Source organism: Neolamprologus brichardi, chromosome 3, assembly GCF_056152115.1.
Source record: "Neolamprologus brichardi isolate AB-2024 chromosome 3, ASM5615211v1, whole genome shotgun sequence".
Taxonomy (NCBI): domain Eukaryota; kingdom Metazoa; phylum Chordata; class Actinopteri; order Cichliformes; family Cichlidae; genus Neolamprologus; species Neolamprologus brichardi.
In genome coordinates this window covers 52,735,937-52,751,172 of record NC_142106.1, presented here as the reverse complement: position 1 = coordinate 52,751,172, position 15,236 = coordinate 52,735,937, and the positions used below count along the sequence as shown (strand labels likewise).

Genomic DNA, 15,236 nt, shown 5'->3' with positions numbered 1-15,236 from the left:
GACACAGAAAGACGTTTGGCTAAAGAAATCTGTGCTAGAGTGACTTTAAAACAATAAATAAACAGAATGTAAATAATGATGTTTAGTGAAGGAAGCTGTTTCTACAGGATCCTGATGGACACTCAAAGGTTTATAAAATGTTCTCAGTTGTTTCCAGCAGAATATCAACATATGTAAATCAAAACAACAAAAGTGCACAAGTGTGTGAGACTACAAATTCTAGAATCAGAACTGCTGATTTCATTACTCTGAACTTTTAAAGGCAGGTTTTGTATCTGAGAGCAGGGACACTTGCTGTGTTCAGTGTGACTCGTCTCTGCAGAAGGTCAGGGCTCTGATAGTTACAGTTAGTGGGTGACTTACTGGGCAGGTGGATCCTGAGTGTCTTTTGCAGTCAGGGCAGTAGCGGTTTTAGATACGGGCGACACGGGCAGTTGCCCGGGGCGGCATCGTGGTGGGGGCGGCATCACCGGCATCGGCAAAAAAAAAAAAAAAATGCTCGTACTCATGCTGCCCCGACGTCAGCCAGCGCATATTGGGAATGGCATAAGCACCGATCGGTTTTCTATCGCCCATTTGCTGGGAGTAAGGGCGCCCTGCTGCTTGCGTCGCAGAGAGGAGAGGGCGGGGCGGCTGGGGATTTTCTGACCGGCTGGAGCAGCATCTAATAACCAACTCGCAAAATAAAACAAAATAAAAACAAACAGCAAACACGAAAACACCAGACATCATGATACAGACTTATAATTTGCACCGATGTTTTTTCGAAATTCTATACACAAAAAGTGAGCGCGAGAGCCCTCAGTGCGCCTGCTCGCTGCTGAAGTCAAAGTAAACTTTATTGTCATCTCCGCTACATACAGTCCAGTATATAGAGAGACGAGATGACGAGGCTCCAGTTACAACAGTGCAAGTAAACAAACAATATATATAAGAAGAGTAAGAAAATAAATATACACTTTAGGACCAGGGGTAAAGGGATCAATAACAATTTAAAATTTACAGTTTGATGATTTAAAGTCTCACACAAGCCGTCGAAAGGGGAGGGGGGCCTGCTGCTTCCAAATAGAGCACATTTCATTTATAATGATGTAAATCCAAGACCATTATGGATTCATGATTTGAATCCTGGGTTGTGTGAAATCTCAGAAATAAACCTTAGACAAAGTGAATCTGTGAACTAAGGTTGTGGTGATCCTCGGGTTGAGGGATGGGTGTTCATACTAGAGTGCAAAATTAAAACCAATGGAAGATGGACAAGAAAAGTTCAAAGCCATCAGGTCCTCAGTTTAGAAAAAAGAGAAAAGAAGAGGAGGAGAAACAAAAGATGCAGGTAAGCAGATGTGTGATTGGATAATGGCAGGTCATCCTGAAACAATCAGAATACTTTATTAATCTCTAAGGAAATTATGTGAGTTACAGTTGCTCCAAGAAGAAATGGTAAAAATAGCAACAGTAACAGACTAAACTCCAAACAATACATTATGTTACAGATTTTAATATTAATTAGTCATTGTCAGTTGTTGATTTGTCCTGTTCTCATTGTATGACGAATTATGATGGCTGTTTAGCCGTTTGCATACTATGCATACTCTCTCTCTCTTCATATGTGTGTGTACAGCAATTTTATGTTAATGTACAATCCTTAACATGTTTTGTCTGTGTGTGTGTGTGTGTGTGTGTGTGGGGGGGGGGGGGGGGGGGGGGCAGAGGGAGTGTTCGCCCAGGGCGCCAAACAGGCTAGGACCGCCACTGAGTCAGGGTTCATTATGGTTCTGGTTGCTACTGGAAATAAAGAAACAAAAGGAGGGTGTGTTGTTCAGGAAGTACAGACTGTAGCTCAGCAGGTAGAATTACTAACTGGAAGGTTGGAGGTTTGATCCCTGGCTGCTCCAGTCTGCACGCCACGGTATCCTTGGGCAACATATGGAACCCCGACTTGACCTCCGATGCATCCATCATAGTGTCATTGTTAGAAAAAGAAGTGCTTGTGTGAATGAAGCACGCTGTATAAAATGCTTTGACTGCTCATATAGAAAAGCAGCTTATAAGAACTGCTTCATTTTCCAGATAATTCCACTATTAAGACAACAGACATTTGGGAGGCTTTCTCCTGAGAGTAACACTGAAAGTCTTGCTGCTCCTCCACAAAATGAACTCTTCAGTTTAGATTTGATTAAAGACACAGCTCAGCTAAACACAACTCAAACTAAACTACACTATTTTTCTTTATTATGCAGCATTTTTATAACTATTTCCAGATGTTTCTAAAGATGAAAACAGAATTAAACTCCAGCCTGATCCATTTCTGAGGTTCCTGACTCTGAACGTGCCTCAAACGCCTCTCTGATCGTTTCCTTCCGTCGCTTTTACTTTCGCTTTCGTGAATGTTGTGGCGCAGTTGATCGTCTCCATGTTAAGGTAACGTTAGCAGTCTGTACTGTTTTCCTGGCTAACATCAGCTGTGTGCAGCTTAGTTTCAGCATAAATCTGCTTCGTTTTATGTGAGATCAGAGTCTGGGAATGAGACAGAAACAGTTAGTTGATGATCAGCAGCTGAACTCAGAGTCGATGTTACTGTGGATCCACTGACTGATGACTGTAGGCAGCTTCTCCTGCCTCCATCAGTCTGTTATGGAAGCCCGTTTCCGCCACAAAAAAGGATCCATAACTCAAAATTTCGAGTTATGGATCCTTCTTTTTCCTTCTTCTTTATGGATCTTTCTTTTTTTAGTGACGGAAACGGAAACGGGCTTCCAGTCTATGGATGTTCATTAACTGCTGACAGTGAGACAGGGGTGTCCTAAGAGTTGCTTTTCGGAAGTCGCTGCCAACATTTCATCTATAAAATGCATTTCTCTGCTGGTTCGCTATAGTCTGCTGTTGTATTTGTATGCAGGTTTTTTCCTTTTTCAGTTTAACTGGTGATATTCATTCGTGTATTGTAGGTGAATGTGCTGATGTTAGTTCATAAATTCTGCAGAGTTAGTAAACTGGCCGTTTTTGCTCAATAATTCCTGTTTCATGTTCAAACCATCAGACAGAAACTCTGCGTTTGTTTTTATGTTCTTCAGCCTGTTGTTCTTGAGGTAATCTGTTATGCGTTTAATGCCCCTCCACATGCACTGAGGGTCATTTGAAGAGAAACAGAACTTCATCTTTAGAGCATAAGTGGGTTTTTGGCCTCTTTATGCCCGCGGTCAGGCTCTGTTTATTGCAGTATAACACTCATAGGAAACGGTGTCCTGCTGCACACACACTGCACACACACTGCACACAATGACAGCTGCAGAGTTTGTGTCTGATGTATTAAGTATGAAACACTGCTGGGATGAAATCTGGTCAGAATGAATCCAGGTGCAGGTGTGTCAGTTCAGGACCACTGGACTAACATCCAAGTGCACACAATATAAAGTGTATTCTGTAGTAACATCCTGGTGTTGCAGCAACAGTCCCACATGGAAACGTCAACAGTCAAACTCAAAATCTCTTTTTGTCAACAATAAAATGACAGCAGACCAATTTGAACAAAGTTGGTAAAATGCTTCAGAAATTAGTAAAATTAGTAAATTAGTAAAATATTAGTAAAATATTACAATGCTCAATCATCCAGGTAAGTAAATCCCCAAAAAGTTGATCCTGTTCATCTGGACGTTTTCAGCAGCATGGATCAGTGTGAGGACAGAGAGGAGGGAGTCCCTCCCTCTAAAAGCACTCTGTGTGGGGAACATGAGAGCCAGACCAAAGCTCAGAGGTGAGATGACCATCTCTAACTATCCATGACTCTTCTCCATGTCACAGCTCAGCACTCACATCACTGCTCCATCATTATTCACAGGAACCAGCCTGGACCTGCACCCAGCTCTGTGTCCTGTAAGAGTGACGCGTCTAAAGATGCCATCATTGATTTTAAAGACTCTGCTGCAGAGAGGTGAGCTGTTAGTAACATGAACTCTCTGATTTAAATGATTTTGATGTTTCCTGGTTTCTAAAATGCATCTCTGTAGCAGAGCAGTGTCTCCAAGGACACACAGGCTCAGCTGTAACTGTCAGTTTATCTGGTTTAAGACACATTTGGACACAATTGTCTGTTTTTAAATATTTATTTTAATCAGAGGTGTAAATTTAGACCTCACACATCTGGATCCTAAACTATGATAGAAACAGCTGCTAGCAGTGGGTAGTTTGACTTTGATACGCTGCTCTAGAAAGCAAACAAAGGTTTGTGCAGCTCCTCTTCAGAAACGTGTTCAGAGAGCAGCTGCTGTATTAGACAAAGGCTCGTCGTGTGAGCCCAGATGTGTGTAACAGCTGGATGAAGGAGAACCATCACAGTCACGTCTCCATCCCGCCTTTATTAATGAACTTCCTGTTGCTTGCAGATGACAGGAACACAAAGTGTTTGTGCCACGGGATGCTGCAGGATTTGTTAACATGTCCATGATGGTAACATCTCCTCGTCTAACTGCAAACACATGAGCGCTCCTAACGGCAGCTATCACAGCCACACAGGCAGACTGTGTCTCACTGTTGCATTCAGGGACGTTTGTTTTCCTGTAAAAAGCTGAACTCTAATCTAAGAGGACTGTTACTGACAGGAAACAGCTGCATTATCTGCAGTCTGTGTGATCACAGCTGCTTCAATCACTTTATCAAAGAATTGATCATTGAATAAAACATGTTTGTGTCTGCAGAGGTCAGAGGTCACAGTCTGCAGGATCCAGCAGTCCATCTGTGAGGAGTGACCAGTCCAAATATGAACCTCCAGACTTCAGTGGTGAACCTGGACCAACGAGGTCAGAGAACTGTGATGACTCCTTTACATGTTTGTGTTTTCCTGGATAAATTTGACCAAAGATTCATTAAAAAGATAAAAATATTAGACTTTGTCCTGTAGCGCTGTGTGGCAGGCAGGATTGGACCCAAACACAACAGGATGAAGTCAAAGAGGCAGCTTTATTTCAGCTGTGAACATGCAAACACCAGAAATAAGGAAACATAACTGTAGGTTTGCAGTGAATGAAGCCTCAGCTCGACGCTCCACTTTGTCCCTCTTTTCCTTCTCCAAACAGCCACATCAGGAGTCTTTGATGGAGTTTTAAAATATTTCATTACAAATGTCCAAAGATGGGTTCAGGATACCTGAATCCACAATTATTAAAGCTAAAATAGTTCACAGGGTTTGGACTTTGTTAGGTGACGAGAGAACATCAAAGTGTTTTTTATCTTTAAAGAGTATTTTTTATCACTTCAGTTGCTCTCACACCTTGGAGGACACATTAGTGTGATTTAGATTTCATTGGTGTAAACACCAGTCACACAAGCTAACCCATGGAGGCAGCAGCAGTTTTTGTGTTTGGTAAAGTCTGTTGGCTTAAACTAAGAGAGTTTAGTTTGTTAGCACAAAGAGCTGTCAGCTAAAGCCCCGAATGCACTTTGAATACAGATGAACTGAGAAAAACACTTTAAATACAGCAAACAGTCAAACTGACAACATCTTTTTCTGCTGATCATCCACAGCAGTACATGTAGCATTCATGCTAGCAGCAGGCTATGACTGTCCACTCAGCACCAACACAGGTAGGAGTGAGCAGTGATGAAGCAGGACTGTGGGCAAGTTTGAGCTACAATCCTATTGGCTTCTCAGTTTCTCCAAAGAAAAGGGGGAAAATTCTTGGTGTTGTGAAGATGTGAGTTGGTCTTGTTGTCGTGGGGCTGGAAGGATGCTGGCAGTGAGAGGCTTTTCATACAGTGTTCAGTAACAGAATGAGAAGAAAGCCACTGCACATGAAACAAGGTGCTCGTAGTGTTTGTTTACTGTGTTTGTGCCACAATGTCAGATCAGTTGTAGATTCACATGCAGACTTGTCCAGTGAAACCAATGCAAGTACTGCAGTACAGAGCAAAGACTAAGCAAGCCAGGAGAGCTCTCCAACTTTCTGAAAGTATCAGGATATTTGAGTGATAAGAAAAAGTGGATCATGCAACAATGTCCCTCAGCACACAAAACCATCAAAGCAGAATAAATATAATGTTTTAGAAAGGCCGATCAAACACTTACAGGGACCTGAAGAGAGAGAACCAACAAAATGTCATGGCTAACAGAGTAACTCAAGCACAGACTGAGTTCTGACAAACAAAAAGGTGACAGTTTATTTACCAAAGGGGTGAACCACAGTGCTCTATATATGTACAGTGAGTTGGGGAGGGGGTCCAGGGCTCCAGGGAAAAGAGGGAAGGGAGTCCAAACTCACTCATCTTCAGTCACTCTTGTCCTGCTCTCCACTCACACAGCCACACACGGGAATCACAGGTAAGCGTCTGTAACCAGGTCCGGGGAAATATATACTGAAAGTATACACAAAGTTAACCCAGCTGGTGAATTTAGAGAGAGATTTCTTAGCAAGGAGCTGAGATCATGAACACAAGAGGGTCAATGTCCCAGCGACAAACTGCTCCATGCCGCAGCGTTAAATGGTTACCGGTAAGCCCAGGTGAGTCAGCAAGAGGTGGTGTAATCATCATAACTGTGTGGACCAAGAGCGAGAGGCCATTACAAGCTCCACCCAGGCAGGCAAAACGCTAGCAGGAGAGAGCAAAACATAAAACCTGAAAAGCGATCATGAGCCAGCCAGAGAGACACAGAGTTTTATACTAGAAGAGAAACCTGCTCATCTTCATCATGTTTATTTAAATAGAGAAAATCAGAAGTCTCTGTGAGTCAGACCACGGCTCTACACGGACACTTCTAAGCTGCTTCAGAGTGAACTGACCCAGATAATCTGCACACAGCGGCTGTAAAACAGTGAAAGTCATAACTGTGTCTCTCTGATGGAAAGCTTTTATTGTGAAGTCAGGAAGTCTGCAGGAAGTGTTGAGTTTGTATTCATCACTCAGTGTTTAATAAGACAGGCAGACAGGAAAAGCAGCTCATTAGTGTTGATGAAATCAAAGGAACTGTGAGGAACTGCAGTTTGGTCAAATCTGGATGTTTTTCACTGACAGTAAATGTTTTTAGTGATAAAGAAATGTGTTCACAGAGAGAGGAAGAGGAGTGGTGTTTGTGAGGAGGAGCAGCCGTCCTGCTGTGCTTTGTGTCAGGACGTCCTGAAAGATCCAGTCTCTAGCAGCTGTGGACACTGGTTCTGCAGACAGTGCATCTCCTCATACTGGGACCAGTCTGCTTCATCAGGAGACTCGTCCTGTCCCCAGTGTGGAGAAAGATCCAGAACCAGATTTGGACTGCAGACAGCCAGTCAGAGCAGCTGTGTACAAAGTAAGACTGAACATCTTTCTGCTGATGGACTCATTTCTGAAAACTGGACTTCTTGTGTTGTTCAGACATTGAAGAGTTTTCTTTCTCTTTAGTCTCATTGTTTTTCTTTCTTTCAGCAGATGTTGGTCTGCAGGAGGTTTTAGATGAACATAAGATCAGTCTGAGGAGGAGATGTGAACGTGTGACTGAAGGAAGTGATGAAACAGGAAGTAGAACCCTCCTCAACAGGATCTACACTGAGCTCTACATCACAGAGGGACAGAGTGAAGAGGTTCATACCCAACATGAGGTGAGGCAGCTGGAGACAGCTTCCAAGATGGACGCCCTCCATGACGCTCCAATCAGGTGCCAGGACATCTTTAAAGCCTTACCTGACCAACAGAGACCCATCAGAGTGGTTCTGACCAACGGCGTGGCTGGTGTTGGAAAAACCTTCTCAGTGCAGAAGTTCACTCTGGACTGGGCAGAGGGCTTGGAGAACCAACATGTCAGTGTGGTGGTTCTGCTTTCATTCAGGGAGCTGAACCTGATCAGAGATGAGCAGTACAGTCTTCTGGAGCTGCTCCATGTTTTCCATCCAACATTACAGAAGGTCACAGCAGAGAAGCTGGCTGTCTCTCAGCTTTTGTTCATCTTTGACGGCCTGGATGAAAGCAGACTTTCATTGGATTTCACCAACAGGAAGCTGCTGTCTGATGTCACACAGAAGTCATCAGTCAGCCAGCTGCTGACAAACCTCATCCAGGGGAATCTGCTTCCCTTCGCTCTCGTCTGGATAACTTCCCGACCTGCAGCAGCCAATCAGATCCCTCCTACATGTGTTGACAGGCTAACAGAAGTACGAGGCTTCACTGACGCCCAGAAGGAGGAGTACTTCAGGAGGAGATTCAGTGATGAAGAGCTGTCCAGCAGAATCATCTCCCACATGAAGACATCCAGGAGCCTCCACATCATGTGTAGTATCCCAGTCTTCTGCTGGATCACTGCTACAGTTCTGGAGCACATGTTGACTACAGAGCAGAGAGGAGAGCTGCCCAAGACCCTGACTAACATGTACTCACACTTCCTGCTGGTTCAGACAAAGAGAAAGAAGAACAAGTACCATGAGGGACATGAGACGAGTCCACAGAAGCTGACGGAGGCTGATAGGGAAGTTCTTCTGAAGCTGGGGAGGCTGGCGTTTGAACATCTGAAGAAAGGAAACATCATGTTCTACCAAGAAGACCTGGAGCAGTGTGATCTGGATGTGACAGAGGCCTCAGTGTACTCAGGAGTTTGTACAGAGATCTTCAAAAGAGAGTGTGTGATCTTCCAGAAACCAGTCTACTGCTTTGTTCATCTGAGCATTCAGGAGTTTCTGGCTGCAGTCTACATGTTCCACTGTCACACCAAAGGGAAGACAGAGGTGCTGAAGAACTTTTTGGGAAAAAAATACAAGTTCTCTCTGTGTGATTTCCTTAAACGAGCCATGGAGAAATCCCTCCGGAGTAAAAATGGCCACCTAGACCTGTTTGTTCGCTTCCTTCATGGCCTCTGTCTGGAGTCCAATCAGAGACTCTTAGTAGGTCTGCTGGGTCAGACAGAGAACGGTCCAGAAACCATCCAGAGAGTCATCAACAACCTGAAGGAGATGAACTGTGATGAAATCTCTCCTGACAGAAGCATCAACATCTTCCACTGTGTGATGGAGATGAACCACCTCTCGTTATTTCAGGAGATCCAAGAGTTCCTGAAGTCAGAGAACAGATCAGAGAAGGAACTCTCTGAGATCCAGTGCTCAGCTCTGGCCTTCATGCTGCAGATGTCAGAGGAGGTTCTGGATGAGTTGGACCTGCAGAAGTACAAAACATCAGAGCGGGGACGACAGAGACTGATTCCAGCTGTGAGGAACTGCAGAAAGGCTGGGTGAGTCCAGATGTGATCATTAACATCATTGATCAGTGTAGGTTAGTAGTTTAATTTTGAAAATAAAATCAGATTGTAACCACAAAGTGTTTGTGTCCGTACGCTGCAACCTTCCACACCATTCCTTTATTGTACAGACTCAGCAGCAGCTCCATGGATCCCAAATCCAAGAGTGGAGAACAGATTTGAAGTGTGTCACATCCATGCAGTCACAGCTGTTTCCACCATGTTTCCACTGAAATTAATCCTGCTCAATGATACGTTTCATATCAGTGAATATGTTCTTTAGGACGTCCACTGACATGTTTAAGTGTCCTGCTGGAAATCACTCAAATCATCCATAAAATCCATGAAAAATCCTTTTAGTGTTTCTAACTTCACCCTCTGTCCTCTCTCTCTCCATCCTCCTCACTGCTTCTTTCACTGATAATCACACAAACATCGTATTCAGCTACAAAATAACACAATAATATCATCTGATGATCATTATTATAAGAGCAGGATCCATATTTGATATCAGAGTAACACACTGCTTGGTTATGTGCAGTCATCAACAGTGACTGTGGGTCAAACAGAAGCTCTCTGATTGGTTGCTGACCTTGGTCACCTGTCCACTCTCACCTGTTTGTGTTTGCTCTCTCTTTGCTGTCTCCATCCTCTCTCTCCTTTCTCTCCCTCTCTGTCTTTGTACCGTCACTCAGCTCCAATGGAAACAGTGACATTTACAAACCAATCAAAGACAAACTGATCCATGTCAGGTTAGAACAATATTCAAAGTGAATACAGGCTGCTGCTGGACACAGACAGGTAACATCATTTTGACTTGTTGTCACCTGGATCTGGACTCATAAACACTGAAGCCCTGAACATGAATACAAATCATTTTCTGCCAACTAGCGACACACCAGCAGATAATGGCTCAGAAAGCTAAAATGAGCCAATCATTTCTGTGTTTAGTTCCCCTGAAATCAGATCTGATATCAGCAGCTCTGAGTTCATTCATCATTATTGTCCAGTGATGAGATTTCTGCTCCGTTTGGTAACAGTCAGCAGGTTTTTCCTGCGTGTGGACGTGAACAGTCGTACCTGACAGCAGGTAGCAAACAGAGATCATCTTTCCAGCTGGAGCTCTTCACTGAGCTGAACTCATTCAAAATGTTCTGGAGTCAAAACAGGAAACAGTCCAAAATGTGTGTCTTCACTCTGACTCTGGATCAGATCTCAGTGACAGACTGTGGACATTACGGAAGCCTAAATGTGACACGATCTTCCTCCTTCATCTGCAGATTAAAGCCAAACAAAGATTCTCATTAAAAGTCTGCAGGTCTGAGAGAGACTCAATCGTTGTGTCATGTCAAACACAGTAAGAGGAGCTGAAGCACAGATGTGAAGAGCAGATTCATCAGATTATGACCTCACTCTTTTTTGTCTTCATATACATTCAGTCTGTGTTTATAATGCAGATTTTCTGCTTTTATAATAACACATTTTATATTTTCTATCATCACAGACTGACTGACTGTGGACTCTCACAGTCTCACTGTGAAGTTGTGGCCTCAGCTCTGAAGTACAACCCCTCCCATCTGACAGAGCTGGACATGACCTGGAACATCCTGCAGGATTCAGGGATGAAGCTTCTGTGTGCTGGACTGGAGAGTCCAAACTGTCGACTGGAGACTCTTAGGTGAGTTCACTGACTGTGGCTGTTGTAGTTTTTCTATATTTCAGGTCTTTGATTGATGTTTGAATCTTTCTTTAGTTCCTAAATGTTCAGGATGTTTCTGAAGACAAATGTGAAGAAGTTTGAGTGCTTTCAGAAATGTTGTCTTTCCAAATGACTGAACAAAAGTTTTTCCTTTTGGCTCCAAACAGAAGTGACAGACTTGAGCAGGGTTCATTTAAAGGCTGACAGAAGTGGAGTGGTGACGGGGAGATGTTTGACAGGACAGTGTTTCAGCCTCCGCAGGTTCATGTTGTGCTCCATCAGTCAGTGAAGATGAAGTCAGTGCTGATGAGGCTGTAGAGTGTGTGAGGGATGTGAATGAGGATGATGAAGATCTGATGATAGCAGATAAAAACAGGCTGCAGAGACTTTGAGCCATACAGGGCACACAGTGTGTGTACAGAACAGCTGAAATCATTATGGAGGCCTCACTGGAATATGGAAGCATCACAGTACAGCTTCAGTGAATCATTAAAGTCTCTGATATGAGATGAAAAATGAAGCAGCCAGAGCTTTTTCATGAGTGGAAATCCACTGTGACCGTGAGCTGCTGCTACAGCCTCCAGATTAACCAACAGCTCATCCTGCTCAACATTTTCTCACCAACTTTAATGGAAGTGTGATGTTTTCAGCTGGAGTGATGGTCAGGGTGGCCTTCCTCTCCTCTTCTTCTCCTCTTCCTCTTTCATTTGTAAAGCCACTTCTGCTGCTTTCATTCATTTGGAAGTCCTGTAGCTGAGTTTGGGAGAGACTTACAGCCTCGGCAACAGAGGGGAGAAAGGCTGTAACACCACCACTTTATTCTGTTCTACCTGTCACATCATTTTATCAGGAAAAAAATATGCTCATGTTTTTACTATATTTGTCTTGAAGATGTAAGAAGATCACATGGTGCTTTTTATTACTGTGTTGGTTTGTTTCCTGTCTCTTGGATGGAGCCCAGCTGTGCGTGGCCCCTGGGCCTGTGGTCAGAGTGTGTGCTGGATAATCCAGCCCAGGATGAGGCCAAACTGACATGGGATGAAATGTCTGTCACATAATTGATCTTAGTGTAGTTTCATTTCTGCACAATTTAAAAACCAACCAAAACTTTGTTCTGTCTTTTCTATGTTATACTGTAGACTTTCTTTGATACTGTGTCCAAAAGGAGCACCTTTTACTTTGAAGGGGATCCGTCTCTGTTTCCTCTTCAGGTTGGATGATGGAAGCAAATTAGTGTGTGATGTTCTTTCAGTGTTGCACTTTGTCGACGCTCCCTGAGCACTGGTCTCACAGCCAGCTGCACATAGAGACCAGTGTTGTTAGTCCAGGTCAGAAGATGACTTGTTGGAATGAAAAAGAGCTTGTAGTTTGTCTGCTTTAATAATGTGACTGGAAAAAGGTGTTGGACTTCAAATATGTCCATTTCTTTCACACTTCACCTTTAAAAGTGAAGCCTTGTGGTTCCTGGAAGAAAAAACACAACTTTTTCAAGTCTTTGTCCTGTTTTTATGATAAATGTACGACTTTAATGTCAAACATTCAGAGTTTTTTTCTCTTGTTGTGTTTGTTTGAAGCTGCTTCCTGTTGGCTTCAGCTGTTTGGAGTTTCCATTTTCTAAACTTCTACATTCTGAACCTTCTTCAGCTCTGAACAGATGATGAAACACTGAATGATTTCAAGCTCACACTTTGTCTAATAAACTTACATCTTTCATTCTTTATACAGATTGAGAAACTGTGGTTTGTCAGAGATCAGCTGTGATTATCTGGCAGCAGCACTGAAGTCCAACCCCTCCCATCTGAGAGAGCTGGACCTGATTACTGAATACTGGTCTTCGACCAAGAACAAACTGCAGGATTCAGGAGTGAAGCATCTGTGTGGTTTCCTGGAGAGTCCAGGATGTGGACTTGAAACTCTGAGGTCAGTCAGCATGTTTTAGTTGTGCTGAGATGAATATGATGTGAAAGTTGTGCTGACACTAAACTGTAGACATCAGGCTGATATTATACTGATCCACACTGAGGATCTTCATGGTAAAGTCTGTTTTCTCCTTCTCTGGTTTAGTCCATTGACTGCAGCAGAACAATGTTCACATTTCAGACAGTGATACTCCATATCACTCCACTCTATCCATATGTATAAAAACAAAGCTGACACTGTGAGACTTGATCAGAGGTGTGATCATCACAGCAGAGGCCTTTGTGTCAAAGTCACTGAGGATCAAACAGAAACACATGAAGCAGATTTTCCTGTTCTGGCTTTTTATAGCAGATAACCTTCAAAATATTCTGCAGTCAATCAAAAACTGAAGCAAACCATGAATCAACATGTGAACATGACCTGATGCTGCAGAAGTGAAGAAAAGTTACAGAGGTTTGATTACAGACACAGCTGAGAGTTTGAAATCTGTCATCATTTTAAAAGGTTTAAATTTCATCAGTATTGAACAGCAGAAATGAGGCTTTGTTTTCTGAGGCCGACAGCAGTGAACACAGCAGCAGACTGGTGCGTAATAAGCAGTGAATAATGCAGAAAACAGATTTTTGAAGGTAAACTGTTCTTGAAGTACACTGAGAGAGAGAGAGAGCTGTGCAGGAAGTAAACGTCAAAGTCAGAGAGAATTCATGACGATGTTCATCAAACGTAAAGCGTAGTTTGGATCTTCTTTTGCTGCTGGTTCAGTCAGTTTTGGTTGAGACAGATGTAACCTGCAGCTTCAGGATCTGTGAGCTGTCCACTTTCAGCCCCGACAGCATGTCCGTGTACGTGCCGTCGAGTGAACGATCCACGCTCTGTGTTTCCATCTTTGTGTGTTTAGCTGCTCTCATTTACTGTTTTATCTGTTTGCTTGTTGTTGAAATACTTTTGGGAGCTTTAACCTGAGATTCTGGCAAAATACATTTATATTAAAAATCGATTCAGGATTGAATGAATCAACATCGCTTTATTCAAATTAAAACCATTTAAATAGGAAAATCCATTTTTTTACACCCGCCTCTAATGCTGGGTAATGTCAGCTGGTCCATGTGAAGCTGGCTGTGAGGCTCAGGGAGCGTCTACAAAGTGCAACACTGAAAGAACATCATCCATAAATATTGAGTAATAACTGGACTCTCATACAGCGAGACTCAAATGCCCTTAAACATCAGCTTATCCTGCTGATCCAAGTCCAACACTGAGTTTGTAAAAACATGTTTGTCAATCATTTTGTTTGGTTTCTGAGGAAAATAATTCAATAACTTGCTGCTAATACACAACATTTCATCATATTTCCTCATAACCCTCTTTTGTCTGACCATTTGATCCCATTTGAATTTGCAATAAAGGATCCACAGAGTTTGGTGACAATAATGACAGTAGATGTTTGTGTGAAAGTGCTGGAAGCAAATTAGTGTGTGATGTTCTTTCAGTGTTGCACTTTGTAGACGCTCCCTGAGCACTGGTCTCACAGCCAGCTGCACATAGAGACCAGTGTTGTTAGTCCAGGTCAGAAGATGACTTGTTGGAATGAAAATGAGCTTGTAGTTTGTTTGCTTTAATAATGTGACTGGAAAAAGGTGTTGGACTTCAAATATGTCCATTTCTTTCACACTTCACCTTTAAAAGTGAAGCTTTGTAGTTCCTGGAAGGAAAAACACGACTTTTTCAAGTCTTTGTCCTGTTTTTATGATAAATGTACGACTTTAATGTGAAACATTCAGAGTTTTTTCTCTTGTTGTGTTTGTTTGAAGCTGCTTCCTGTTGGCTTCAGCTGTTTGGAGTTTCCATTTTCTAAACTTCTACATTCTGAACCTTCTTCAGCTCTGAACAGATGATGAAACACTGAATGATTTCAAGCTCACACTTTGTCTAATAAACTTACATCTTTCATTCTTTATACAGATTGAGGTTGTGTGGTTTATCAGAGAACAGCTGTGATTATCTGGCAGCAGCGCTGAAGTCCAACCCCTCCCATCTGAGAGAGCTGGACCTGAGCTACAACAACAAGATAAAGGATACAGGAGTGAAGCATCTGTGTGGTTTCCTGGAGAGTCCAGGATGTGGACTTGAAACTCTGAGGTCAGTCAGCATGTTTTAGTTGTGCTGAGATGAATATGATGTGAAAGTTGTGCTGACACTAAACTGCAGACATCAGGCTGATATTATACTGATCCACACTGAGGATCTTCATGGTAAAGTCTGTTTTCTTCTTCTCTGGTTTAGTCCATTGACTGCAGCAGAACAATGTTCACATTTCAAACAGTGAGACTCAACGTATGGCCCGCGGCCCACACGCGGCCTGCCCACCTTTCCTGACTTAGAGAGAGGGGACCCTGATTAACTGTGTAGCGTTCTTCCTCACAGTTCTAA

General features: G+C 42.9%; 1 protein-coding gene across 1 annotated transcript; it reads left to right on the top strand.

Annotated features, from left to right (window-relative positions):
• The first annotated feature begins 6,916 nt into the window (after positions 1-6,916).
• Positions 6,917-14,964, top strand: LOC148105796 (protein NLRC3-like). The gene is made up of 5 exons (XM_087839050.1): positions 6,917-7,276; positions 7,393-9,181; positions 10,692-10,865; positions 12,612-12,806; positions 14,769-14,964. Exons 1-5 carry the CDS (start codon positions 7,009-7,011, stop codon positions 14,962-14,964), a joined length of 2,622 nt encoding a protein of 873 aa, XP_087695176.1. The 5' UTR covers positions 6,917-7,008.
• The last annotated feature ends 272 nt before the right edge of the window (positions 14,965-15,236 follow it).

Bases quoted from the DNA above. Each gene is read 5' to 3' on its own strand.
- LOC148105796 (XM_087839050.1), top strand. From the start codon at position 7,009: ATGTTTTTAGTGATAAAGAAATGTGTTCACAGAGAGAGGAAGAGGAGT. The intron at 7,277-7,392 runs GTAAGACTGAAC...TCTTTCTTTCAG, and splicing joins TCAGAGCAGCTGTGTACAAA to CAGATGTTGGTCTGCAGGAG. The intron at 12,807-14,768 runs GTCAGTCAGCAT...TTCTTTATACAG, and splicing joins TGTGGACTTGAAACTCTGAG to ATTGAGGTTGTGTGGTTTAT.